Below are 25,673 nucleotides of genomic sequence, written 5' to 3' on the forward strand. Positions count from 1 at the left end.
TACTTTATTCTGCTGTGATTTATTATTATTTTTTTCCATTTGTGCATTTTCAGTGCTGTTCCACTTCACCAGTTGAAATCCTGTTGAGTACACATCACTTGATACTCGGGTATATTAAAACATTCTGGTCAACAGACAGCCAAACCCACAGTAGCAGCCGTAGGACACGACTTGATAAACTTTATTAGTTAGAACTTTCCTAATAAAAATGTAAAAACAAACACAGTGGGTTGATGTGGGGACATTTCAATCACGCAGTTGGGCTGATGCAAATAAAACTTAAGATTGTGAATAATTACATTTACTGTAAGAAACATCAACATGAGGTAATTTATCTTTCTTACCTAAAGTGCAAGCAAATATCTTAAAAAAAAAAACAACAAAAAAGGTTCATGTTTTTTTTTATATTTAAAAATGAAAGGTGTGGAAGAATGATGCTACAGCTTTGCTGCTTTGGCTTTGCTTGGGTGCTTGTTGGACGTTGCATCAGTTTCACTCAGATTGGGGGTTTGGTAAGGAGCTTTGACATTCAATGACACTGAACATAAGGACAGAGTGAGTCGCATTTACAAAAAATACAACAAACAGGTTGGCTTGAGGACTGGGCGATGACGAAGTGACGCACAAATAAAGCTGAGGATCACATCTGATTAAACTAAACACTATTAATCACCACAATGATAGAAAATAAAATGACAAATCTAGACAAAACTAAGTGTTTGCCCTTTGAAAAAGGAACTCATTTCCTTCTTGGCAGCAGGAGGAGCTTCGACTCCTTGATCCAGCTGGAGGACATGAGCTGATGAGATGAGGGCTACTTAAGAATAACAAAAGATTCAGGTGGAGACAAAATGGCTGCAGTGGTTGTTCAGACACGGCAACGACTGCTCAAAGATCCACTTCATTCTGGAGCTTTGGTGCCGACGAATCCTTCACATCATGGAAGAAGGACTGGCAATACAAAACCATTCACAATACTAAAAACTACAACAATAAATTAAATGGAAAAATAAAAACGACTGGCCCAAGCACATATGTTTGAATTGATTCCACGTGGGATATAAAGATTTTTCATAAAAAAATTTATAAAATACATAAGCACTCTTTCCCTTTGAGTTTGGAGTAGAAAAGGAGTTGCACAATGTGCAGATGAAGGGGGAGAAGGACCAATCGGATATTATCATTCAGTAGGATCTCCTCCCTCATATCCTCTTCATTGTCAGAAAACTCTATGGTTTGTGGAAGCGCTGGTTCGAGTCCTTAATACACCCAGTTCACTGGGACCCACTGAGGCTCGGAGCACAGTTTGTCCACGGCGGCCTGTAACGTCTCGAAGGCTTTGTCCAGGTTGTCGTTGACGATGGTCAGGTCGAAGTAGTGGCTGTAAGCCCTCTGGATACGGGCGCTCTCATCCACAGTCTTCCTCAGGTCCACGTCCTGTAGAGACAACAAGGGAGGAACAATGTTGGCATTTCAGAGAATGAAAAGGGAGTGAAGATTCAGAAAATGATATATTTTATGTTAAGGATAAGACCACTCTTCCAAATTTGAAATGAAACGAAGTCACGGGAGTTTTTCTTGACGTTAGTGGTAGACTGGGTTCACCGGAAAAATCATCAAACAGTTGTTGGATGGACATGGTATGAAAAAAAATCTATCACCACCAACAACTTTGCTGAAAACAAATTTTTGATCAGACTAAAAGCTTATTGGTCGTGAATAATTGATGGAGTATCTATGATTTTGTTAGAGTGCATCACGAGCTCATGAAATACCAGGACAGTTTAAATAACAACTGAAAATGGGTCGGGACTTGGTCTTTCAATGGCTTAGCCAAATCGATACGATCACACTGTTGAGTTTGTCGCTTGGTTACTCACTGTGAGCTGTTTTGCTGTGAGGCCTGCATCCACCACAGCTTTGTGCATGGCCTTGAGTGTATCAAAATCAGGCGCTGCAATGTAAACCACGAAGGGCATGAACTCTGCTGTCTTCAGTACCTTCAAAGCCTGGAGAGGACAATCGAGCAGAAACATGTTTACGTTCATCTACAGCACATTCACTGTGACGTTCTGTGTGGTTCCCTCCCTCCTGCCGACTATTTGCCAGTCCTTTTGAGGCGCCATTCTTTGGTCCGTACCTGGGGGTTAACGTCCAGGATGCAGGTGCGTCCCGCGGCGACGACCTCGTGTATGGAGTCGATTTTTGTGCCATACATGTTGCCGTCGTACTCGCCGTGTTCCAGGAAGCGACCGGCCTTCACGTCCGCCTCCATGTCTGTCCGCGAGGTAAAGTGGTAGGTGTTGCCGTTTAGCTCCTCGTCACGGGGCCTCCGTGATGTATCTGAATGTGAAAAAAAAAAGCATAGCTTTGAATATTTAATATTTTTTTAATTACAGGCCCTTTAACTTTTTTTTTTTTTTTTACCCCTCCAGGGGGTCTTTTGTGGGCTCTAGTGTCCCTTATGTGATAGTGGGCTGACAGGGAACAGGGAAGGAGAGGGGGGAAGACATGCGGCAAATGTTGTCGGGTCCGGGAGTCGAACCCGCGACGGCCGCGTCGAGGACTGAAGGCCTCCAAATACGGGTCGCGCTAACCCCTACACCACCACGGCACGCCCGCCCTTTAACTTTTTTATATTTGGACTTCGGCAGCCAACTTTTGGTGCATTCGTTGCTCTAGGTACTTTGTATTTTTTGGAAATGTTTGGCCGTACTTTGTAAAGTAGCTCCTTCTCATTCGAATGCATCTATGAACATCAAGTTTAAATTCTTTGCTGTAGCTCTAATACTTTTTCATCACACATAGCATTCAGTCAGAATAGAAGATTACACCTTAAAATTTCAGGGAGTTTGAATACCTTGCAAGACACTGAGTAGGAGAACAGGACTATTACGTACATGGTATAGTGGTGCCAAAGCGTGTGGGCTGGAGGACCATCAGTCTGTTCTTCAGGCTGCGGCGGCCCACCCCCTGAGCACCAATCAGGACTAGTGTCTTTCTCTGGAACGGAGGGACTTTGGCTACTTCCTCATAGATCTGCAACTCGTGCCTGTCGAACTCTGTTAGAAAACATTTTAAAGTTTGAGAAAACGGAAATAGAAACAACAATTGTAAACCAGCACTGAGAAGAATATATTTTAACCTGCATTCTTGGCTGTTAAGTACATCATCTTCTTCTTTTTTTTCCCTGCTAAGGTGCCGCAGAGAATTCCTAAAAATGAAAGAGAAGGAACATTTATTTATTTGTACATATTTGCAATTGCAGCTATTGGCCACATGGGGGCAGGCATGGAACGTTTTCTGAGTGTTGATGGCATTTGTGGTAGATTTGCTTCAGGTCTGTGAATTTGGTTCTAGTAGACTTAACTAATATTAATGTATTAAGTGTAGCTTTCACATTTTGATGTGTCACATGTGTTACCAGTTATAAGTTTACATAAATTCACCATCAGCATGAATATCTTAGAAATTTAGGGCTTTTTTTTGTACAAATTACTTTCTAAAAAAAAGTTAAATCTCTCTTACGAGGTTAAAGAGGATAATTCTGCATGGATATTGGGCCGATCTTCTCGTCAGAACTTGTAGAGTCTGGTTTTCTGGCACAAACCCAGCTTTTAAGTGCAGACCACAGATTATCAGTGGGGCTGAAGTTTAATGTTAGCATGCTACCCATTCCCAAACCAATTTTGCTGTGTGTTCAGGGTCATTTAGTTGTCGGAACATCATCACCAATTTTCAACCATCATCATTGTAGGTGTTGAGGAGGGTTTAAAAAACCCGACATTGTTCTTCTCTGTTATTGTTTCCACTTCGTGTGATGAATTGGGTCTTTGACCTTCTCCAGGGAAACTTACTGTTATTGAGACAGAAAGCATTTGACTATGCAAATTTCAGTAAATCTTACAAGAGTCAACTTTGGAGTTGGTGCTTCTTTGTTAGATGGAACTCATAATCTATGTTGGTCTCCCTTTATATGGATAGTGACGGTGGTGTTCCAGCACCTTCATGTGATTATGACAGGGCTTGAGGCTTGGGGGTTTTCCTAACTAACTTCCTTTAACACGAAGTTAAATTTTTTGGGTCAGGTGGTTAAAAACCAGGCAAACAGAACAATGTCTCCAAGCACGCCAACAAGCTCCCATCTTATCTCCACTGAAAACTTGGGGACTGTGCTCAAAAGCAGGTTTGTAAATAAGGATAATGCATCATTAAAATACAAAATTAATATGGCATTCATGTTCACGGTGACAGCATTTTACTATAAGCAAATGGTTCATTTAGATTTAAGACCACAATTATAGGCAGGTAGGACAGAGACGAACCTGATCCATCAAAGTCTCTAGGGACAAATGCTTTTCTCTTCTCCTCCAAGAACTGACTGGGTATTAGTCCTGTGGCACCACCCACTACATGGCATGCCTGCAATGGATTACAGTGCAGCTTGAGATTTCTTTCGTCTCGTGACCTTTGAGGACACTTGACCAGAAATGACAAGTGAAAGGAAACGCTCACCTGCCACCAGTTGGGATCCTCTCTGTTGACGATCTGAAGGATGTCGCCTCGCTTGAAAGCCATTCCCGCCTCTCGACAGGGAATCAGGTTGTCACTGGCTGGATCATAGTCAAAGTACGGCCGCACATACACCTGTAGGGATCACACGTTCACTTAAATCTGATTTTGTTTCAGAAGAAGATACTGATGTAAGGTAAGGCTGGAGTAAAGAAGTGACAACAGGATCTCAGAGGGGTTGTGCTGCTCTTTACGATGCACCAACAGCGGAGGCGTTTGCCAGAAAGACTAAGTGCTCTGGCTGATGTATTAGATTAAACAAGCAGCCAGAGGAAGCCATAAAGCAAGCCAGTAAAGTACACTGCTCAGCATGTGCAGAGCCACAGAGGAGGATAGCGTTTCGGTTCATGTTTCATTCACCTTTACTTCCAGTTTATTCGTCTTTAGCATAAACTGGCATGTTTAGGCATGTCAATTTATGTCAAAGATGAAAAAAACATCCTTTTTTTATTTTTATGTCAGCGACCGTGATTAACAAGAGAAAATAAGGATTTTATAACCTATTGTACTTTCCATGTGAGGGTGCATGTAACTGGGTGCACGTGTGTGTGTGGGGGTGTACGTGCGTGTGTGTGTGTGTGTATGAGGCTAAAACAGCAATTCTGACCTAGATAGCATGTTGAGTGTTATTAATAGGGCTCCCATGGTTCACATTTATGCACAGAGGATTGATGGAGGCGCCAGATCACCAGGCCGGTGCCACCACCCAACATCTGCCGCTCTTTATGCATCATTTCTTTACACCGACACTTAACACCGATTTGTTGTTCTACCTGTGGAGGTGCAGGAGCGTCCCTGTAACTGGGGAGGATCTTCAGCGTGATGCCTCCGCTGCAGTTTTTCAGCATCTCCTGCAGCTCTGTGGGGTTGTTGCCGACATCCTTGCCATTCACCTCTTTTATGATGTCACCCACGTGGAGCAGGCCTTGCCTGTCTATCATGCCGCCGTGGAGGATCCTGGCAATGACCAGGTCATCTTTTTCTACACGAAAGGTCACGCCCTGCGAGGAAGATGAATGGTTATGGAATGTATAGCCTGGGAGGCTTCCTTCCCTCTTCAACCATTCATGAACAACAGCAATAGCCGTGCGCAGGCACAAAGAAGTAGATAAAACATATCGAGTTGCCCTTCGTCTTGGCTCACCAGCGGCTCGCCGGCCTTCTTTCGAATGCCGATCATGCGGACGGCGTCGGCCTGCATGAGCGCGCTGTTGACCGCTGCGTCGTTAGCCATTTCAGTCGGTGGAGGTACTTCATAGCATTTTGATGCCACCATGTCGTGTGCCTCCAAAAGGGACTAAGAGGAGAAACAGTAGTACGTGAAGCATGCCAAGAAAACAAATGCTCCTTCCAGATGATTAAGGAAAAGAATGTCTCTTGCTCAATTTCATTCACTCACTATGCTTTCACTGGTTTAGTCTGAGTAAGCCTAGTTGTTTAAAACCATAAACACAGCAGTCGCTAGAAAAGGTAACTTTATGCATTACTGCTTGATGTAAAGTGCATAGCGATGATAAGTATCAACTAACTGACATTTAGGTGTGAATCCTACAAAGTACTGATGCCACTGAAAGCGTCCAGCTACTAAAACTTTTAGCTGTTCAGACATTAAAACCTTTAGCTCTGAGGACGTGACATCTATGATTAACTTTACACTCTGCAAAATATGGTAACTTTTGACAACAAGTGTTGCCAATAGACAGGATTGGGGTTAAGCTTTCAAATCATTCAAATCTCTTGTGGCTTTTCATAACTCATTTCTCCACTTTACCTTTAGCTAGGAATGCCATTCAAAGAGTGAATGGATGAGCAATAGTAAAACATTCAAGGTGTCCAATATTACTAATTTTAGCATGTTGACTAATGTAAAAAATCTTAGCAAATGCTAATGTATTGGTCGCTGTTGACATGGTAAACACCATTAGCTTTTCTCACATAATATGTTGTAAGTAGTATGCTAGCTAATGCTCGTATATTAGCTAATGCTAGGATAATACCTCAGTTTACCATGTAATAATGTTTGACATTTACAGAAAAATGCTAGGATATAAGATGCTTTTGGGACCATTCTGCGCTTAGCTAATTCTAGCTAAAATGTCATTGTTAGCACATGACTTCACAGCAGCTACTATTTGCTACTTTAAGCAAATAGATTAGGACAGTAGCTAATGTTGATATCACCAGCTATTGTTAATCACTATAAACTAAAAAGTCCACATCAACATGTTAGCATTTAGCTGATGTTGATATTTAAGATAGCACTGTTAGCCATGTTCAGCTAACATTTTACTCTTAGCAAGTCAGTATTTTAGGTGCTGGGATAAAAGCTGATAAAAGCACAGCAGCTGATATTAGCTACTTTTAGCAAACACCTTACTATTACCACATTAGTATTTCAGTCCAACTTTATGTAGCCATTAACTTTAAGGTCATTGTGTCTATTGCAAAACTGCTAAGACTTCCAAGCAGCTTCCCTACAGGATTGTTTTTACCAGCTTCTGCTATTTAATATGCCATAGCTGTGCCTTTTTAAAAGACTGTTCTTCACAAGTTTTTCTCTTCTAATGTTTCTGATCAGCTCTTCATTATAACAAGTGTTGCTACTTCAGTTCAGAAGATTGACAAATCTATTCTGGAAAAAAAAGCATTTCTGAGGTATTTTTGGAGGTGTGCATATTTTCTTTGTTTTGTTTTTTTTCAGTATGACTAGTAAAATTCTAAGTTGCACTTCTGACATATCCACTAAAAGAATCAATCAACTAATGGATCAAAATTTAGGATTACCCTCTGGATGTCATCACTTCATTTTTTGGTTCACTGATTATCCCTAAAACAGCTTTTTTTCCGATCCTGGAATTACTGTCTCTTGTTCCTAAAATATCTTGCTCAGATGATAAACAACGGCTCTCCAGGAAACTCACTCTTCAAACTCACATGCTCAGTCTGTGATGTAATATCTGTTTCCCATTTCTATAGACCCAGCATCTCCCTTCCTCACACCCTCTCCCTCTTCCTCAGTAGGTCAACAGGGTTTTAACTTCCAGCTAACAGCTCGTAGAGCTCTGATTGGTTCTGAGGGCTCGCTGGGCTCAGAATACCAACTCCCATTGGCCCAGCTTGTGTAAACCTGCTGCTATGTTCAGCACTGGAGGTTAGTGTAAAAACAGGGGCCAAACATCAACTAACCAAAACCAGAATAATAAAACAGCATATTTAGTTCACCATTCAATGCAAGGAAACCTGTTTGTTTTAAACATTTGCAATATATGAATCAACACTGAAAGAGCACCATCTCTGCAGCCAGACTTGTCTGGTTGTGGAGGATTACAGCTTGTAACACTACTTTCCTGTTTTTTGCTCTCCCTCTCTGTGTTTATGTTTACTCCGTCTCACCTGGAAGTGCGGCTCCAGCAGGATCCTCGACAGTTCGGTCGCGCTGTCATCTTTCACCTTGAGGTTGCTGATGTCGCCCAAGATCTCTGTCACCAGCTCCACGTTGTTGTCCTGCACCGCTTCTAGCTTGACATCTTCCTGCTGCTCCTGAGCCTGGAGGGGACAAAGAATCTCAGGAAGGGCAGGTGGTTCTCACAGATGTGGAAAAAGGAAAAATTCTTTGGATGACTCTCTGTTGTGTGCGTGTTTTATGTTGATGGTATTGTGTATACCACCACCAACATGTATAAATTTAGTTTGAAGTGCTATGAGGTTAATTTCAGCTGTAAACAATCTACTGTTCAGTCTTGTATTACAGTAAAAACATGAATCTAATTCCTACAAACTTCATGGGATAGGTGAAAAATGGAAAATTGCGTCTTTTCTGGCAAGAACTACTTTACATCTGTGCTTGAGATAACCTGACCACATAAAAGATTGGGCACAGCAGTGAACATTTGTGAAAGCAAATCAATTATAATTAAAAATATTGTGTAATGCATGCATAATCAGTAAAAAAAAAACAACAAAAAAAAGCTTTAGCAGTGTGAAGCTGCATTCTTTCCTTATTAGAAGTGCGTATGGATCTTCTGCAGGTCACGTTTGTCAAAGCCTCGCTGTACTTAAGCACCTCAGCCAGAGCAAGAAAAAGGATGCAGAGGGAGTCGTCAAGATGACTACAAGTTAGTCCGCTCACAGCCTCTAACCCTTAGCTTAATTTGTGTGTGTGCTACCTGAGGATGGGAGCGTACAATTGGACTTTCCATGATGCCGCGCAGAAAAAGCAGGTCGATGTCTTTCACGCCTGTGGAAGTGGGCCCCTCGCCAACAGTATCCTCCACCTGCTGCATTGCTGAAAACACAAAAAATATACGCAAAGAAAAATGGGTAAGAGATATTTTTGTGGGTTTAAGTTCCGCCATAGACAGACCGTTACTAATGGAACATCTGACACAAAAAACAAGTCCCACTGAGCTAAAACAGCTAAATCTCAGGTTCATACACTTTCTAAGCAACGCAACATTTCAAAAACCATTTTAGCTGCTTTAAAGCTCATTCCCACAAGAGCCTACAGATACTGTAGTTTGTGCATGCCAACGCATAAAGCTACCAAGATTCAAAGGCTGTAAGCAAAAAATAAACAAAACAAAAACACAATCTAATCTGTTAACATAAACAGACGCTGTAGAAGGAGAGGTGTGGACTGATTGTTTGGAGCAGCTAACGCTGTAATGCCAGGGTCTAAAAGCCAACGCAAGCCCATTTAAGCCACTTAGAGCACTGAAATCGTGTATCAGTGTTTTAAAGCCTGTGTCAGTGTGTCATTATGCACTTGTGAGGGTAATAATTATGCTCAGTCAGCATTTTTAGCCCGTTAACTTATGATTTATTTCTCTAGATTTTGCTCTTGCTAACCCACTATTACACTTTTAACCCCAATCACGCTCTGTGTCATTAGGCTGTACTCTATACTTGAGTTTAGTCTTGAAGAAACAAGTTCAATATGCAACTTCGCTGTCTTGGAAACCCAAAAAATACTGCAGCTACTAACAGAAATACAGTATATACATATAAAATGTATATAAAAACACAACATGTTTGTGTAATATTAAATCAGACTAAACCTTTTTTGTTTTAGACCAACATTATTTCTACTTTTTTTTTCCTCAAATTGGATGGACGAATATACACTAGGATTACTCTGCTTCTACAATTTCAAGTTGCCTGAATAGGCCTTGCATATCTGTGCAAACCATTTCAGGCAAGCATAAGCAGTGCAGAAACGCTCAGCCATTATACTGATAAGGAAAGAGAAAGTTCATTTTCCCAGAGATGAAAGTATTTTGGTATATCGTGTGTAAATCAGGGTGGCAGCATAATGCTGTGTATGTCATGTGCTGCAGAATAGACTGGAGCACTCTAAAAAATATTAAGCATCCATTACGCATCACAAGGAGAAAAAAAATATGTGGAAATATGGAAGCAGTAATAATAAAACATTCTCTCTCTCTCTCTTTAATCTGACATTTAGAATAATATTGGTTATCCTATTTTAACTCGATCAGAAAATGTTTTGTGTTACATTTCAGAAAGTGTTGAAAAATGATTTGTCTTTTTATACTGCATATAAAAATCTGATTCCCGTTGTTTTGTAAGGCATCCAAAATTTAGCTGGTCAAATGACAATTTTCAGTATAATTTCTTGTAGGATACATTACATTTGCAGGTTATTTTTTATGTTTACATTCCTAAAAGTCGCACTACTAGCAACACACATTCAGATTTGTGAGTTGGTGGTTTTCATTAAAGTGAACACAATGTACTACATGCAAGAAATGACAAAACAGAAAACAAAAGGCAACCATAAATCATAAAGCACAGTCAGACTACATCAACAGCAAGCTCGGTGCCAAAACAAACCTTAAATATTTATGAAGGGCAAATACACTAGGGAGGATAAGACAGAACTACAGTTAGAGAAATATAGTTGCATAATAAAAAAGAAGCACCAATCTAAAATCCTGTATGGACACACTCCTGTTCCTGGGCTCATATGGGGACCACACACGGTCTTTCAGACCAGAACTGTAACTGTAGTAAGAGTCACACACACACGCAAAAAACCATAAACAAACGGAACCTTGATTTCATTGTGCAGACTCCTACAGTCAGTCATAACTTTTCAGAAATTATAATCAGTAAGTTAAGACATCCTATTTGTTATAAAATGAAACATAAAGTTGGAGCAAAACACACTCATTTAGCGTTTAAGCAGGACCGGAAACTTTGAATCCAGAAGCGTCAGAGGAGAAACTAAAAACCAGAATCGAAGCACATCTGGACGTAAACACCCAAACAGCTACGGTTTCATATGTTTATGGGGTTTTCTGCTCTCTGTGTTGACCTTTACCCACTCACTGAGATAAGTGTGATGACGTTCCCGACCGCAGGAATGTTTGCTCGGTTCGCAGCAAGAGTACACAACCCATCCTAATGAGCACTCACAATCTGTTTGTCCAATGAAAATGTGGAACTAAGAAAAAGCCTCATGCTCAAGTGTTTCTATTGCCCTGCAAAAGGTTGTGGAAAATAAGTTCTTAATCTAAAATGGGATAGTTGCCACGATTGATTCCAAGCAGATGCATTTATCAACATTATAAACTGTTCCCTTTGTGCGCTTCAAAGTCATCCTTTTCTGCACATATGCCGTGCATTGAATACTAATGGAGAGACTGCCTGCTTGAGAAACCATGCATCTATTTTTTAAGGGTGTAAGATAAATTCAACGAGGAAAAAAAAGACTTGTCAACCTGTATTCCAGTCATATTTAATTGTACCATCAACAGGAGTGTGCTGGAAGCTGCATATATCAGAGACGTGCCTTGACAGATACTCTATCACATACATTTTGTCATGTATTGTTTAGCTTTATAGATGAAGAAATGGAGCACTTCTAATTGAAATAGGGTTGTCCATTGCGATGACAAAACTGACAATAACAACAATAAACTAATCGGTGCATGGACTTAAAGGCCTCAAAAAAGCAGAGCTACAGAGCTTTAGCTTATAACTTAAATAAAAAATATGTTATTTTACATATTTGTTAAAACTCATCGCAACTGTATGGTAGCAGACAGATAATCTGTGAAAAGAAAGTCGAGTTTTCTGCTTTCTCCCAGTATTCTTATTGCCATCTACAGAAATACACCGCTCTCTCAAAAGCAACTAATCAGACCCAAGAGGAGGGTTTTAGCGCTGTTAATCATGGTTGTGTGCACGCTGCTCACAACCTCCCACTTGCTCTTTTTTTAACTTTCGAAGAGACCCACATGCTTCGTAATTCATTGAAGAACAGACAAATATTTTAGAAAAACTGAACAAAATAAAAAGGCAGTAAACTGTTTTAAGTGCGTACACTCTTAAATTAATCTCATTGAAGCAGCTTCTGATTTCATTTCAACAAAATAAGTGTATTTTTTTTTCATTCAGTTGAATTGTACCTACAATACATTAATTTACTTTTTGCTATCTTTTCTGAAACAAATCCATGTATGTCTTAAAACATAAGAAGGTCAGACCGTTCCTTTTCATTAAGGCTCCATGAATTTTTTACTTTTATACTAGCATCAACCACAAAATCACAATGATTTCCTTTTACTTTTGAGTGTAATGGACAACATAATGTTACACTTTGAGAGCCATCCTACAGTGGATAAGTTTATAAGCAAAGCGGCTGAGACCGAAATTTTTTTTTGCCTCTCTCTAGGTGTTGTGTTTGCAAGTATCACAGCTTTACATGTGCACATGTTTAAAATGATCCCCTCCAGTCAGTATAAGTAAAAACTATAGCATCTATAGAGGGAATGTGCCAGTCAGTCAGCCAGCCCACCTCCTCCTTTCCTCACCTCCAGATGTCTCTGCTCCCTGAGGGGACTGCACAGCTGGGGGCCTCTCCGTGGCAGGTTGTCCAGAGGGCATTACCTCCTCCTGCACCCCATTCCGACAGGGATCGTCCATAGTTGTGACCATAGCCAGGTCCTTCTTCACTCTTCTTTCCGTCCAGCCGCCACAAGTATCCAAAAGCAAACCACTGGCAAACTACCAGTAGTAGCAACTATGTCTTCTGTTCTCCAACTATGTCTTGTCTAGCACGGCCAACCTGTTGAACTGTCAGAGAAATGTAGGAGAAAGACAATAGAGGACAAAAAAGGGGGATTAGCGACAGAGGATAAAAAATATGAGACAAAACAAGTGTAAACTGAATAGGATTATTATCATTAGAGGATATCCAGAGAGAAGAGACGATAGTGATGAGGAAAAAGAATGATGACCAAGTCAGTGTTTGTCAGTCCCCTCGCTCTAGTCGGACTTTAATACCATCTCATGCTCAACTCCACCTCCTTTTTTTGTTGATCACACAGAAACACACATACACTCATAATCCCACAATTCTCTCCTGCTGTGCTTGCTTAAGTACCCGTTCTCCTGGATAACCCACCCTAACAGAAGTCAAGTTACCCTTCTCGTCTTGACTCAGGCACGCACACACAGACACACACACTTATGTTTAATTTGTCATTATGTAAGTAACCTTACATAAGTCTAACTGAAGGGGGGCCGACCCCACATTCCTATTCTTTTCCTCCTATTTCTTTCATTCATACTCAAAGTTGGGCTACCACTCCAAGTGGTACTTCAGAGTGCAGAAGCTATCAGTTTCAGCAGATTGTATCCTAAATGTATTCTTCTAGTGGTTATCCACTTGCTTAGAGTTAATATTTTCTACAATGCAATTTTCTATACTAGGGAATGTGAGGTACAGACAGGATTACAATATATTTGGGGCTGGAGTTTAAGCTGTTCCAATATTTCAGGGCTAGACACTCACCATGGGATTCTTTGGACCAGTTAATACTTGGACCAGTTAACATTATTTTTCTTTTGGTGGTGTATTTTGAAAATTTCAATAGAAACCCCTATCAATATAAATGGGAAAAAATCTAGTTATAGATGGCAGTTTCATGCCAAAGATCAGAAAATCTGATTTGACCTTTGTGTCTCATTTGCCACTTTTGTTATGGCAAACAAAAGTGTGCCATAACATGCTATTTAGCACCAAACAGCTAGGGCTAGTTGGTTACCATTTGTGAATTTAGCATTTTAGCAAATCCTAAATGTTTCAACAAGGTGAAAGTTTTGCACCAACGTTTTGAAGTTTAATCTGACCCTCATTAATTTTACAATAAAAGCTTATTACTATCATGCTACCATGTTGCTTGCATGTCACCAACTAACTGTTTTTACTTAAACCAGAAAAGTAAGAAATATTCCTAGTGCCGCCAAAAATAATACAATGTATTACAATATAATACAGTTGCAATGTTGTTGCTATCTGTAACATTTATTTGTTACAAATTTGAAGATGTACAAAACATTTCCTCTGTTTCTTGTAACTTGTTAACAAAAGCGATGAGTGGATGTTCTCTCAGTTTAGTATATTCAACATGTTTTTTGCAGCTGGACGAATCATCAAAATTTGCCTTTCCTTGGAGCAAGGAAAACCCAACCTTCTTTCAATCAGCTGATTGACAGTGCTAGCAAATGTTGGTTCAGACTAACATGACTCCAATTGCAAAGAAAATATACAAAGACATACATTTGGGTACAATTATTGCTACATTCATTGGCAAAAATGTAAACAGTTCAGCATGTTACCTTACAGTGCTTCAATTTGCCAATGACTCTTTTCAAAGACAGTTTATGTTTGAATGATTGCTCCATGTAAGTACAATATTTTACTCCCAACAAGTAATTAAGAGTATCATCATCACTAAATTCTTAACATAGTAATTCCTGGTTGGATGCCTACCTGGCTAACAGCACATAGTGAACTGGTTGGGCAATTTCCTTGTCACTTTGTTGGTAGGACAATTTAATGGTCAGTTAGTTGGTCCACTGGTCGGTCCAATCAGTGATTAGTGAGCTAATTGGTTGGCTTACAAGTTGCTTGGTTTGATTAGTGGTTGGTGAGTCGGACCACTGTTTGGTCAGTTAGTTGGATGTTAAATTAGTAGGTTGTCTCAATGGTTGCTTGCTCAACAGTTACAAAAGGGCAATTTTTGGTCCGTTTATTCAGAGCGAAAATGCATTTTAAGGCTCGAAACTTGAAGTATCCCAGTGGAATTGGGAAAAGTGGGATGAATCAAAAACAGGCTCCTCCCTTTCAGCATCCACCAAACTCCGGCTGCCACAGTGACACAGCTGTGCACCGAGCAGATCTGTCTGTTTTAATCCTGCCCATCCTTAACCCTAACCAGTCAACCCTTCCCCCATCTTTGGACGCAGGGTTTTAATCCAGCCACGAAAGCACTGGATTACAGGTTCTGTCTCTCCCTTTTTCATCGCTATCTGTTTGGTTAAAAACGTCTCTACCACTTTGGCCTCCTTCAACAGACTGAGTTACATGTACAGGAAAATGGGGATGCAAGCAGGCCATGAGTATACAGTGTTACCGCACACATCTCCGGCTGAGATAGAAGCACTTCGAAATTAGCTCTTCCCATACATGCAAGAACACACACACACATATGTTTGCGTGACTTTCCATTGACTTCCATTCATTTCTACAGCCTAAACCTTACCCTTATCCTAACCCTTACCGTAACCAAAACTCAATTCACACCTTAGTCCTAAATCTAACCCCTGACCCAAAAACAGCTTTTCCCCTTGTGGGGACCAGGCTTCGGTCCCCACAACGTACCATGTGTCAGGAAAATGGTCATCACAAGGTATTACAAACAAACGCGCACACACACTCAAATCTATCTATTAAACTGTCAGTTTAGTTTTTCCACATCACAGAATAAAAACAATGGAACTAATCACACGTACAATTCGACATATAACAGCATCATGACAAGAGAACGGAGTTCCAGAGAAAAGCATCAGCTGATCAAACTTCAAGTCTTGAAGCATCGCTATGCTGTTTTACTAACAAGTTTCATATAGACAGATAATATCTCAAGCAGCTGATTGTGCATCACATAAAATATTTCTGTATCCTAATCAGATGGAAATATTTATCAGCCAGTGGGGTTTGGGCAAAATCTTGAAAAATACTGCGCATAATAATTAACTTCTGCAATGATAAACACCTTGCTATAACAGAATGTTTTAACTTCAAAGGCCAGCAGTTTTCCCATAGAGCTATCATGAAATGCCTTCTTGTACTCAGTCCAAAAGTGTATAATACATTAACACTGATGTTAGCTTTGTTTACCTGTGCCAGTTGGTGCAGTCAAGTCCTATAGGCAGCAGAACACAGTGAAAACCTGCAGAGAGAAGCACATTGTGTTGCATTCCTGACAAACACTTGCATGAACACCCCGACACAACCATTTACCCCAGCAGATAAACACAGTGAGCCAATGTTTTCTCCCGTTGAGGCATCTGTTGCATTGATCAAAGTCATCTCTGCAAGTTCTGAAAAAGGACTCTCGCCTGCAGAGTCAGCTATTGGTCTGTCTGAAGAACATTGAACAGAGATATCTCAAGTAGCGGATTGTGCTCAGCTATTCAAGCATGCCTGCATCATCAGCTAGCCCTGCAAGCGCTGCTAACAAAGCGAATGCCCACTATTTTTCTGGAAGCAATGACAAAGCTGTGTGTGTTTTGTTCCCTCCGGGAAGGCTCTGCTTTCGTTTTAGGTTGCAAAGAAGTGAAGTAACTGCTCTGAGATCATCAGATTGAGGTTTATGGGTTTGAGGTTAAAAAGCAATTTATACAGGGCTGTTTTCACTTGGCTATGCTCACTCAGTGCGCAGCATACATTTGAAAAAATAATAACATAGGTATATGCATTCATCAATGGTCTCTATCTACTTATCCTTGCAGGGTTGCCGCACCGGTCATTGAACAAGAGGTATGGTCAGATTATTGTAAAATATACCATTTTAGACACTTTATTTTAAGAAGGTGGTGAAATAAAATGGAATTTGAAGATAAAAAATTAAGGAGAAGAATTTTATGATCCACTATTCGCCTATTAACTGTCAGAGATAGACACCAGTGATACCCTCATGACCAGGACAGGACTGAACCTGCTTAGACATTATGTGGATAAATCAAAGTCCTTACTTTCCTCACAGACCATAAGGAAACATGTGTGTGAATAACAGCCACACAATATTTATACATCCACAGATTACAGAGATTAAATACTGTTTACTGCATAGCATTACAGTTCATTGCAAGCTACAAAACCACCAGTTATCACTGTCTGTTGCAATGGGTTGGATAGTAGACTAAAGGTTTTAGTTTACAAATTCAATCTCATTCCTCTCCCACCGTCATTAAAGGAAGTATAACATTATGAGCCAGAGTTTGGCAGATACCCAAACTCACTCTATCCCATTTTGGTTTAAGAGGTTCTGAGGTCTATCTCAAATGTAAATGGCAAGTGGTAGGCTACATTTAAGTAATAACTAAGAATATGTAACTGCATTAGCATCAGCTTTCACCAATGTTAATCTTCTTTTTTTTATTTATACCGGTATTGGTTATATAAGTAAAACTGAGTTCATATTAATAATTGATGTTTGTTTCAATCGTTATCGGCCATAGCAGCAATATTACTATCAGATATTAACAAAGACCCAAATTTTGTTATTGGTGTATTCCTAGTAAATACTACCACATACTAGGGAGAGTACAAAAATAAATGAAACAGAAAGATTGTTGCAGAAAGTGAACAAATGTTAAGATGATACCATGACTTCTTATTTTTGCTTTAATCAACTAGTGTCAAGGAGGGGTTGGCTGATTACACAACAGGGATTAAATTCATGTTGGCCAAGTTTATTGGAAGTGAAAGATATCCTGTGGAAGAATGTTAATGGAGGCAAACCCCCCCCCCCAAAACAGTTCCTCCTCAAATCATCTGCTCCACAGCACAGGAGCCAGGATGAACCAGTCAAAGGTCTAAAAGAAGAGGGAGGACCAAATCTGAGCAGAGGAAGGAAGGGCAGCAGCCTATTGTTGAGTAGTGGATAAAAATGGGCAGAGGAGGTAGGAGATTTTCAGTCAGGGAGTCGAGGGAGACATTCAGAGCATGAGAGCAAGGAATATATAAAAGGCAGCCGAGAAGAAGAGGAGAGAAGAATCCTTAAAGATTAAACTGGGTAGGGGGAAAAGCTTCTGAAGTCCCAAGAGGATGAGCGGGAAGACATGAGAGAGACTGAAAGAACAAAGCGAGCTAGGATTGATGGCTGAACAGCTTTGTAATCCGTTTCTACACCGCCCAAAACATTTTGCTATATGAACGCGCAAGCAAACTTTGGGGAAAATGAGCTTCCTCTGCAATAAATGCAAGGGATTTTCCAAAAGAGCCAATTTGCATGCAACAAGTTCCGTTTGAACGAGCTAATTCGTTTATTTTCCACTTTGTCCTATTGCTGGAGTTCCTCATATCTTAACATGGCTTTTGTCAGATCCTCATACCTCCTCCTGGGACAGAGATAGAGAGAGAGGAGAGAAAAAAAACGGCATTTGCAATTCTGGCTGCCATTGGTTGAGTAAAGGAGCCAACGAATGCTCTCTGAATACCCCTGGTTGCCAGGCGCTCAGATGATGGACAGCTCACGGAAGAGGGATTATGAAGGAGGATCAGAGTTTGTTTTTGTATAAAGCTTTGCAGTTTAGCTCATGCTGTATGTGTACATATGCACAATATTAAAGCAAAAGGAAAAAAAGAATCAAACTTTTAGAACTCAAAATTGGATTAAGCATTGCTAGGTGTGATTACACATACCGTACAACAGGGACACTCATATTGATTGGCCACTTTAGGAAATGTATTAAAAAAAAAACTACAATTCACACATTTACTTGTGTAACATAATCTGCCATTGGAAATGTTTTGAAAATTTGAAAATTAAATTTGAAAATTACATTTACTCAGTATAACTTCCGGTAACACTTTATTTGACGGGTTGTGAATAAGACGGTCATGACACCGTCATAAACATGACGTAACACCTGTCATGTACATGAGTAAGTCTTCATGAATATTTATGATTGTTGTCATAAAGTGTCATTCGGTAAATCATGACACTTTTAATACCAAGTTGACATTATTCAAAATGTCTCTGTTATGACAATTTGTCATTAACCAAGAAATCATGATCTGACATAAATTTGTTATAAAAGTATTACTGATTAAACTTAAAGAATTATGTAGCTTTATGTTATTAAAGCTAAAGTTTAATCAGTAAAACTTTTATAACAAATTTATGTCAGATCGTGATTTCTTGGTTAATGTCAAGTTGTCATAACGAAGACATTTTGAATAATATCAACTTTGTATTAAAAGCCTCATGATTTACCGAATGAAGACTTACTCATGTTCATGACAGGTGTTATGTCATGTTTATGACGGTGTCATGACAGTCTTATTCACAACAAGTCAAATAAAGTGTTACCGAACTTCCTAACTTAGAAAAATGTTTTTAAAACTAAATTCTAAGCGGCACAATCCCATTAAAATAAATGAGATAAAACCTTTTTTTTATTATTATTTATGCTTTAGTTTCTTCGTTTTACCAGACAACTCATTTTCAATGATCCATGACTTCCTGTTTTCCTGGAATGTAAATACGACATGACACAAATAACCACCTCTTTCAACCACAAGCCACTTAAAATCCCTAAATTTCACTGTTTTAGAAGTCTGTCTCCATCTCCAGGTCGCCAAGAGTCCATAACATCAATTAGATACTCCATAAAAACCAACCGGTTGCTTCACAGGCTTGCTTAGGGAAAAAAAGCCTTTTCTGTCCTTATATGTGTGGAGTGTGCTCAACTCTACTGGGACTTTTACTACAACGGTCTGCTTTGGTCAAATAAAACTAGATTAAATAAATAGATAAGTAAGGCTTCCCCAGGGGTGTCAACTAAATTGGACGGCACTGTATAAAATCCCCAAAGGGATCTGCTCTCTGCTATGCGCCATACACATTTTCCACTGGTAGTCATTGAATGTTTTGCTTTCGGATGCATAATGTACACACCACTGAGAGCAGCAGTCACTTTCAGTTTTTCTCAATGTCCTAGTCACAAAGAATTCCTCTGGACAGTTCGATGTTGTCCAGGGTCGTTGGAAAATATCTAAAATTGTGCTTCGGCTCTGAGGTGTAAAGTTTACAGCTTTCTGTCTCAATGCTGGAGGAGTGCAATACATACCTATTAAAGCACTTTGCATTTGTGAGCATATATCATTCTGGCTAGCTATTCATATAAGCACTCATCTCATCTCCCATGGCCAAGCCCTTCCTGTCATGCCTCTCACCCATCACCCTCTGCCTCCAGTCAAACCCTATGTAGGTCACTCCATGCGTTACCACAGCCCGCTGAATAAGAGGATTACACTGCTACCTTTAAGATGGTTATCTTAGCGGAGCGATATCAACATAATATGCAGGCATATTCTCCAAACAGCCGAATTTGTTCATTCTTTCTGCTGCTGGCTACTGTTAATTTCCCCACCAATCTATCCGAGATGAGAATCCATCTCTGCTTAACCTTGTTGAGTCATTATCTGACACCGAACTGTAAATTAACACCATTTACCCCGATAAATGTCTTTCTATTAGCACGCTTCGTGCAAAAATGACCCCAATTTCCTCCCTGGTGCTGTTCCAGCGGGTGGGATATCAGATGGTCAAAACCCTGCAGCGGCAAGTCACACGGCAATCTTAATAACGAGCACTCTGTGACATAATCTGAGCCGCCACATGGCGCTGTCTGCTTCGTCCATGGCTGCACGGCCGCCTGCGAGTGATTATTAATATAAAAACGAAAAAAGAACGGGGAGGGGGAGGCGCAGTGATGCAACAGCATTTAATATGACTGCAAAGTTTAAAGATGAGGAAAGTGACTTTCTGTGATGTTGGGCCGTAAAAGGAAACAGTAATGATATTGGGAAAGACGAAACAGAGGGAAGAGATGAGACAAATCGGTATGCTTGTCAAGTCCTTAAATAGTATAATAGAGGAAATGGCTGCTCACCAGTATCAGATGGTTCATAAAGATACTATTACATTGTCTGCTAAAAGGTTTAGTCATCCGTTCTAACGGTTTGAAGTTCTTTTATCCATATACCAGAGCGATCCAGCTAAGTACATAAAGTAACATAGACCAACCCTCGTTGCCACAAACTGTCAATCACCTGGCTGATGGAAGGCTGCTTCATTTTTAAACATTTACATTTACTTGGGCTGGGTGCTTGAGCCCACCGATAAGGCCGTTTGTAGCTTGTCAACTGTGAGCTACCAAATATATTCACTAAAATCTGAATAAGCAAAGGAAAAGAATAGCAACCATCTTTTCAGCCTGCTGACCAGCTGTCTGCAGCAACATGTGGGGGAGGGACAACAGCACTATATTACTTTATGTTCAACAAAGCTGTAGTGGCTTTGAAACCACTACAGCTGGATAACTCTACTGTGAGCTAAAATAAAAAATCTCAATCAACATATTTTAAGTTTTGAAGTGCAATCTCTCCTATCACTGGCTACTCCGGCTACTCCTTCAAAGACTTTCTGAAGGTGAGCTCCTGTATAATTCTAATATTGATTAACGTCATCGAGTGAAGCAGCTGTTTAGCCTGCAGCAAGAACTGAAAAAGACATTTGCCTTCCCTTTCCCTTACCAGCTATGCGAACACACAACTCATTAAAACGTCAAGTGAGTCATTGTAATGTCTTCTTTGCCAGCTGGTTTCCTAACAGCTGTTATTGTGAAAGTTTTGATGGAGAAGTGAGGGAGAACGGGCTTGCTCTCCTCTCGGACAGCAGGCACATTAGCTGACTTTATACATGTGTTGTCCGTGTCCGGAGGGTTTCACTGACATTCCTCCTCCTCTTTTTCATCGCCTCTCTTCGACGGTATGAATTATAGAAAAGAAGACGCTTCAGCGTGTTGGATTTGGTATGGCTCACTCCCATATGTTCCTTCACAAGCTGAGGGCATGCCTCTGACTTGAAATTTGTGTTTTCCTCCATCCTGCTGACAGGAAGGAAACACATGGGGGCATGGGAAGGCTTGCTCATCTTACTTTGGCAACAATAAAGGTCACCCTTGGCTTCTGAGAAAGAACTCTCACTGGATATTCAACCTCGGGGACCGGAGAATTACTGTAATGCACTGGGCTGGTTCGGTCCCCATATCCTTCTTTTGTTGGTTGTAATTGAATAAACAAATCTGGTTATGAGAGACAAAAACACCAAACCAAATTTGGATGCAACACGATGCACTCTCAGCAGTCCGTTAGCCTGGACAGTTCCTCTCAGGAAGGATCCCCAGGGACGTCACGGTACGTCCAGAGGCTTCCCTCCACAACTTGCCAAAGCCTAAACTGCTTATATTTCCAGCCAAGCGGCACCGTGTCTCCTTTGAATAAGGAGGCTCTGAGATTCCTTGAGCCAAACCAAGGCACAAGCAAACTAAGTGGCTGCCCAATTGCAGAAGGGAGGTTCAAAGAGGGTTTCAGTTTTCATACAGAAGATAAATCTCAAAACTTATCGAGAATTAGCCGTCATTTTTTTTTCCTTCAATGTTTTCTGGGTCAGTGCTATTCATGATCTGACTGCAAAATGAGTTTCCATATTAATAAGGAGTTTTAAAGCTCAAAGCTAATGCATTCTGGGCCAAATATTCCAATATAGTTATGGAGTAATTGGGACCATCAAAATAGCTTCAAGAATAATTTGGAAAAACTGCAATTCTGGCACCTGTAAAGTGGTTCTGATTAGCACTGTTACTCTCATGCCAAGAGACATAAGAACTAATTTCTCCACAGATTTGTGTTTCCAGACTGCCCTTCGTTATAATGTACTAACTGCAAGTTTTCCTTTTCGCCGCATGATCAGTTTGTGTTTCCTTAGTGAGGACAAAGGGGAACTATGGTTATGTAGCTGTGGTGAAATTCACTGGAAATTCTGAGGACATCATCTGTACTTTGACTCAACCGCTCTCAATTTGTATGGAGGTAGTTTTCCCACACACAAAAAAATGTGGAGTTTGGCCCTAAACTGTCACTTTAATCTAATGCCACACGTGTTGAATGGAAGGAAGTTGAAATAATCAGGGGACAGCTGTGGTCAAACTTTGTCTTCTTTATTCCACTTGTTTTGCTCACACAGAGAAAAATGGCTACAAGCAGCCATTTTGGATATACCTATTTGAAGAACCTTAAACATCAGCAGATGTTTTGTACTGACAAAGAACACAGACAAATATAAACCACGCCAAAAACAATGATTTTTTTTTTCTCCATCTGATAAACTTTACGCTCACAAACAACGCATGTGGTTACTAGTGTCACAGAGAAATTAAATTAAATGCTGTGTCCTCATTCCTCAGCTTTAGGTTGTTTGTTTCATGCAATTCAATAATTGAGAAACGTTTCTTTGGTTTGCTAGTTGGGGAGAAATCCATCCACATTACTTCTCATAGATGATCTATGAAGCAAAAGTCCTCACTGTATACACTTTTACAGGCACACATCCATTCTACATATTTTTGTTAAAGTAATATTTTAGTCAGGGAAGACATTTGTCTTCTGATTACTGTCAAACATTTCCAGATGCTGCTGTTTATAGACATCATGTCATCATCCATTTATGATAGTGACATATCTAGTCTGGAGGGAGTGACTTTTTTTTTTATTATTTCTGGCAAACGCTATTTAAAATCAGCTATCTACTTTGCCAACCAATGAAAAGGCAGATTCTAGGTTAACTACATTCTGTTGTTGCAAGATTCCTGGTTTTAAAATATATTTGCTCTTTAGCTGAAAGAATCCCTCCACCCCCTCCGCCACCAAAGTTAAAATCTACTTTTGGCCCCATACAACCTTTGACCGGCTCTGGTCCAGTTATGTTCTCAAGTGTTCACATACGGTAAAAATGGGACTGTCATTATGTGCCTTACCCAAAACGTCTGAACATTAAAATAAAATTAAATAAAAAAATTAACCTTCTATGACCTGATGTGCCCCGGGTTTTTTTTGTTTTTGTTTATTTGTTTATGTTTGTTTGTTTCTTACGCTACTAGAGGAGGTAGTTTCGGGACAGTTCCAGCCTTCTCGTGCCGTCTGTCCCGCAGCTCTTTCCTCTGATCCCTCCCGGTCAGGAATCTATGCCACGGCTCTAACGCACGGCCGTGCGCTTGGACCGTGCGCACGGATTCGTGCCAAAACGCTTCGCACCGTTTTTCGGCTGACCAGACCACTAAAGCCCACGCTCGCACCGTTTTTGCCTCACGTGCGGCCATTTTTTTTTTTGTTACCCATCCCGAGCCCATTCATTGTGGCGCGCGCACACTCCCAAACCGTGCGTCAGATCCTTCCCCGTTAGATGGTAGAAAGGACAACCCCGACATAAATCCAGAACAGGATGTAAGAGCTAAACGTGTTCCGACAGCGCAGGAGAGCCTCTGCTTCTGTCAAACTGCTGCCGCCGCCGCTGCGCCTCTTACCCGCGCCAAGTGTCTTTGTCTGACATTTCAACACCAATTTATGAATGACTTCAGGAGCGTCCTCGCTTCGCATTGCGTTCACGAGGCATGACTTACCTGTAAGTCGCGCGCGCGAGTTCGCGGTTGTCCACGGTTTGTCCCGGTCGGACATTCAGATCCACCCCCGCCCCCTCTCTTCAGCTGTCTGTCCTGGTCCCGCAGCAGACTGCCGACACCGCGATGCCAATCAAACAAGCAGGCCACGCCCTTACTTCGACGTCATGCCGCACAGACCAATAACAGCGGTGACATATTACGAGCATTACTTATAGTATTTAGTTCTTAACACAAGTCACCCACCATTCAGATAAACCCACCTGAGAATAACAGTGAATATCAGTGATGAACTAAGAGTGCGCGAGAAAGCTTATATGAGGAAGTTGATAGATTGTTAAATGAGTGCGTGCATCAGAAAAATGAAAATGTACTCCATGCATATCAAAAAAAGTGACTCACGTTTAAAACGTGCCGAGAAACAGAACAAGAAGGAAGCAAAACTTGTTTCAAAAACACCGTACTTCCTCTTTACGCCGTCGTTCTTATGTATTGGCACCTATTCACAGTTTTCAGTCATGTACAAGGTGCTTTATTGGGATTTTAGTGCCGAACTATGCAGAGGTAGGAAAAGGTTCTAAAGTTTTCAAAGTTTTTCGAAGTAAAATATCAAAAAAGTGCAGTTTGTCTTCGTATTCACTCTTGTTAGTGTGGCTCTCCCGAATAAAATCCACATTAACTAGTCAAAGAATGCTGTTTGAGGAACATTTGAAATTTCATCACCCTTTATAATCACTGATCTGCTGCGCATATGGCAATAAAACATAAAGAAAAACAAATGATTGTAAAAAAAAAAAAAAAGTCATAATAAGTCAGGTTTGTTGTGCATCGGAAGCCAATAACAAGCAAGTGGAGGAGAAGCTCAGGAACAAAACTAAAACCTTTTTGGCCACCGCACTGCACATGACCCTGAACACACCATTAAACGTGGTGCTGGTAGTGTTTCTGTGTGAAAAACTGAATTTTGTTCAGAGTCATTTTATTGTGAAGCTGCGTGTTGTTTCTTTAAAAGTCGTGATGGTTAAGTTTGACATTTATTTCGTTAGATTCAATAACCTCAGAATAAAATGTGCTACCGGTGGTTAAAGGCATTGTAGAAAGAAACGAGACTTTTAAGTAGTCTACGAGTCATTGATATCTCAGCAAATTTTGATAAACCTCTCTGATGCTTGCGGTGAAATGATGCACCAGTTCAGCTCTTCAGGTTATCCCTTGAGTATTTGTGTTGCAGACTGCTGTTTGTACTTTTAACTGAAATTTCATGTTGGATAGCAATAACCACAAGTTTTCACTGGAAAATAAATGTTTTGCCAGCGTTAGAACAGGCACTTACCCTTCGGGCCACAAGAGGACGCCATTAGCTGTAGAGGAGAATTGCTGGATCGTTTCTACAACATAAATTCTTCTTTTTTTTCTTTCTTTTTAGATTTCCAGCCGGTATTTGGCTGGTTTTTGGTGTACACTGACTATATAGGCAGGGCTTGCTAGATTTTGAGTAAGAGGCAAGGTGTGGCTGCACAGGTTCAGACTTGATCTCAAGA

At 40.5% G+C, this 25,673-nt stretch overlaps 1 protein-coding gene across 3 annotated transcripts; it reads right to left on the bottom strand.

Moving 5' to 3' along the window:
* On the bottom strand, window positions 1-25,589 carry pals2b (protein associated with LIN7 2, MAGUK p55 family member b). 3 transcript variants are annotated; one of them, XM_032580782.1, is made up of 14 exons: window positions 25,466-25,589; window positions 15,785-15,836; window positions 12,411-12,672; window positions 8,739-8,857; window positions 7,966-8,118; window positions 5,717-5,869; window positions 5,346-5,573; window positions 4,516-4,647; window positions 4,326-4,422; window positions 3,146-3,214; window positions 2,901-3,062; window positions 2,141-2,343; window positions 1,881-2,009; window positions 1-1,437 (listed from the first exon to the last, which is right to left on the bottom strand). In XM_032580782.1, the coding sequence occupies exons 3-14, from the start codon at window positions 12,532-12,534 to the stop codon at window positions 1,261-1,263; spliced, it is 1,746 nt and encodes a 581-aa protein (XP_032436673.1). In that variant the 5' UTR covers window positions 12,535-12,672; window positions 15,785-15,836; window positions 25,466-25,589; the 3' UTR covers window positions 1-1,260. The 3 variants fall into 3 exon arrangements, with proteins under 3 accessions (XP_032436673.1, XP_032436674.1, XP_032436672.1); XM_032580783.1 differs by lacking the exon at window positions 25,466-25,589 and adding an exon at window positions 24,136-24,259 and having other exon boundaries at window positions 8,757-8,857; XM_032580781.1 differs by lacking the exon at window positions 25,466-25,589 and adding an exon at window positions 24,136-24,259.
* Between the last annotated feature and the right edge of the window lie 84 nt (window positions 25,590-25,673).

Source organism: Xiphophorus hellerii, chromosome 13 (assembly GCF_003331165.1).
Source record: "Xiphophorus hellerii strain 12219 chromosome 13, Xiphophorus_hellerii-4.1, whole genome shotgun sequence".
NCBI lineage: Eukaryota > Metazoa > Chordata > Actinopteri > Cyprinodontiformes > Poeciliidae > Xiphophorus > Xiphophorus hellerii.

Bases quoted from the DNA above. Each gene is read 5' to 3' on its own strand.
- pals2b (XM_032580782.1), bottom strand. From the start codon at position 12,534: ATGGTCACAACTATGGACGATCCCTGTCGGAATGGGGTGCAGGAGGAG. The intron at 5,870-7,965 runs GTGAGACGGAGT...TTCTCCTCTTAG, and splicing joins TGCTGGAGCCGCACTTCCAG to TCCCTTTTGGAGGCACACGA. The intron at 2,010-2,140 runs GTACGGACCAAA...TGTCCTCTCCAG, and splicing joins TCCTGGACGTTAACCCCCAG to GCTTTGAAGGTACTGAAGAC.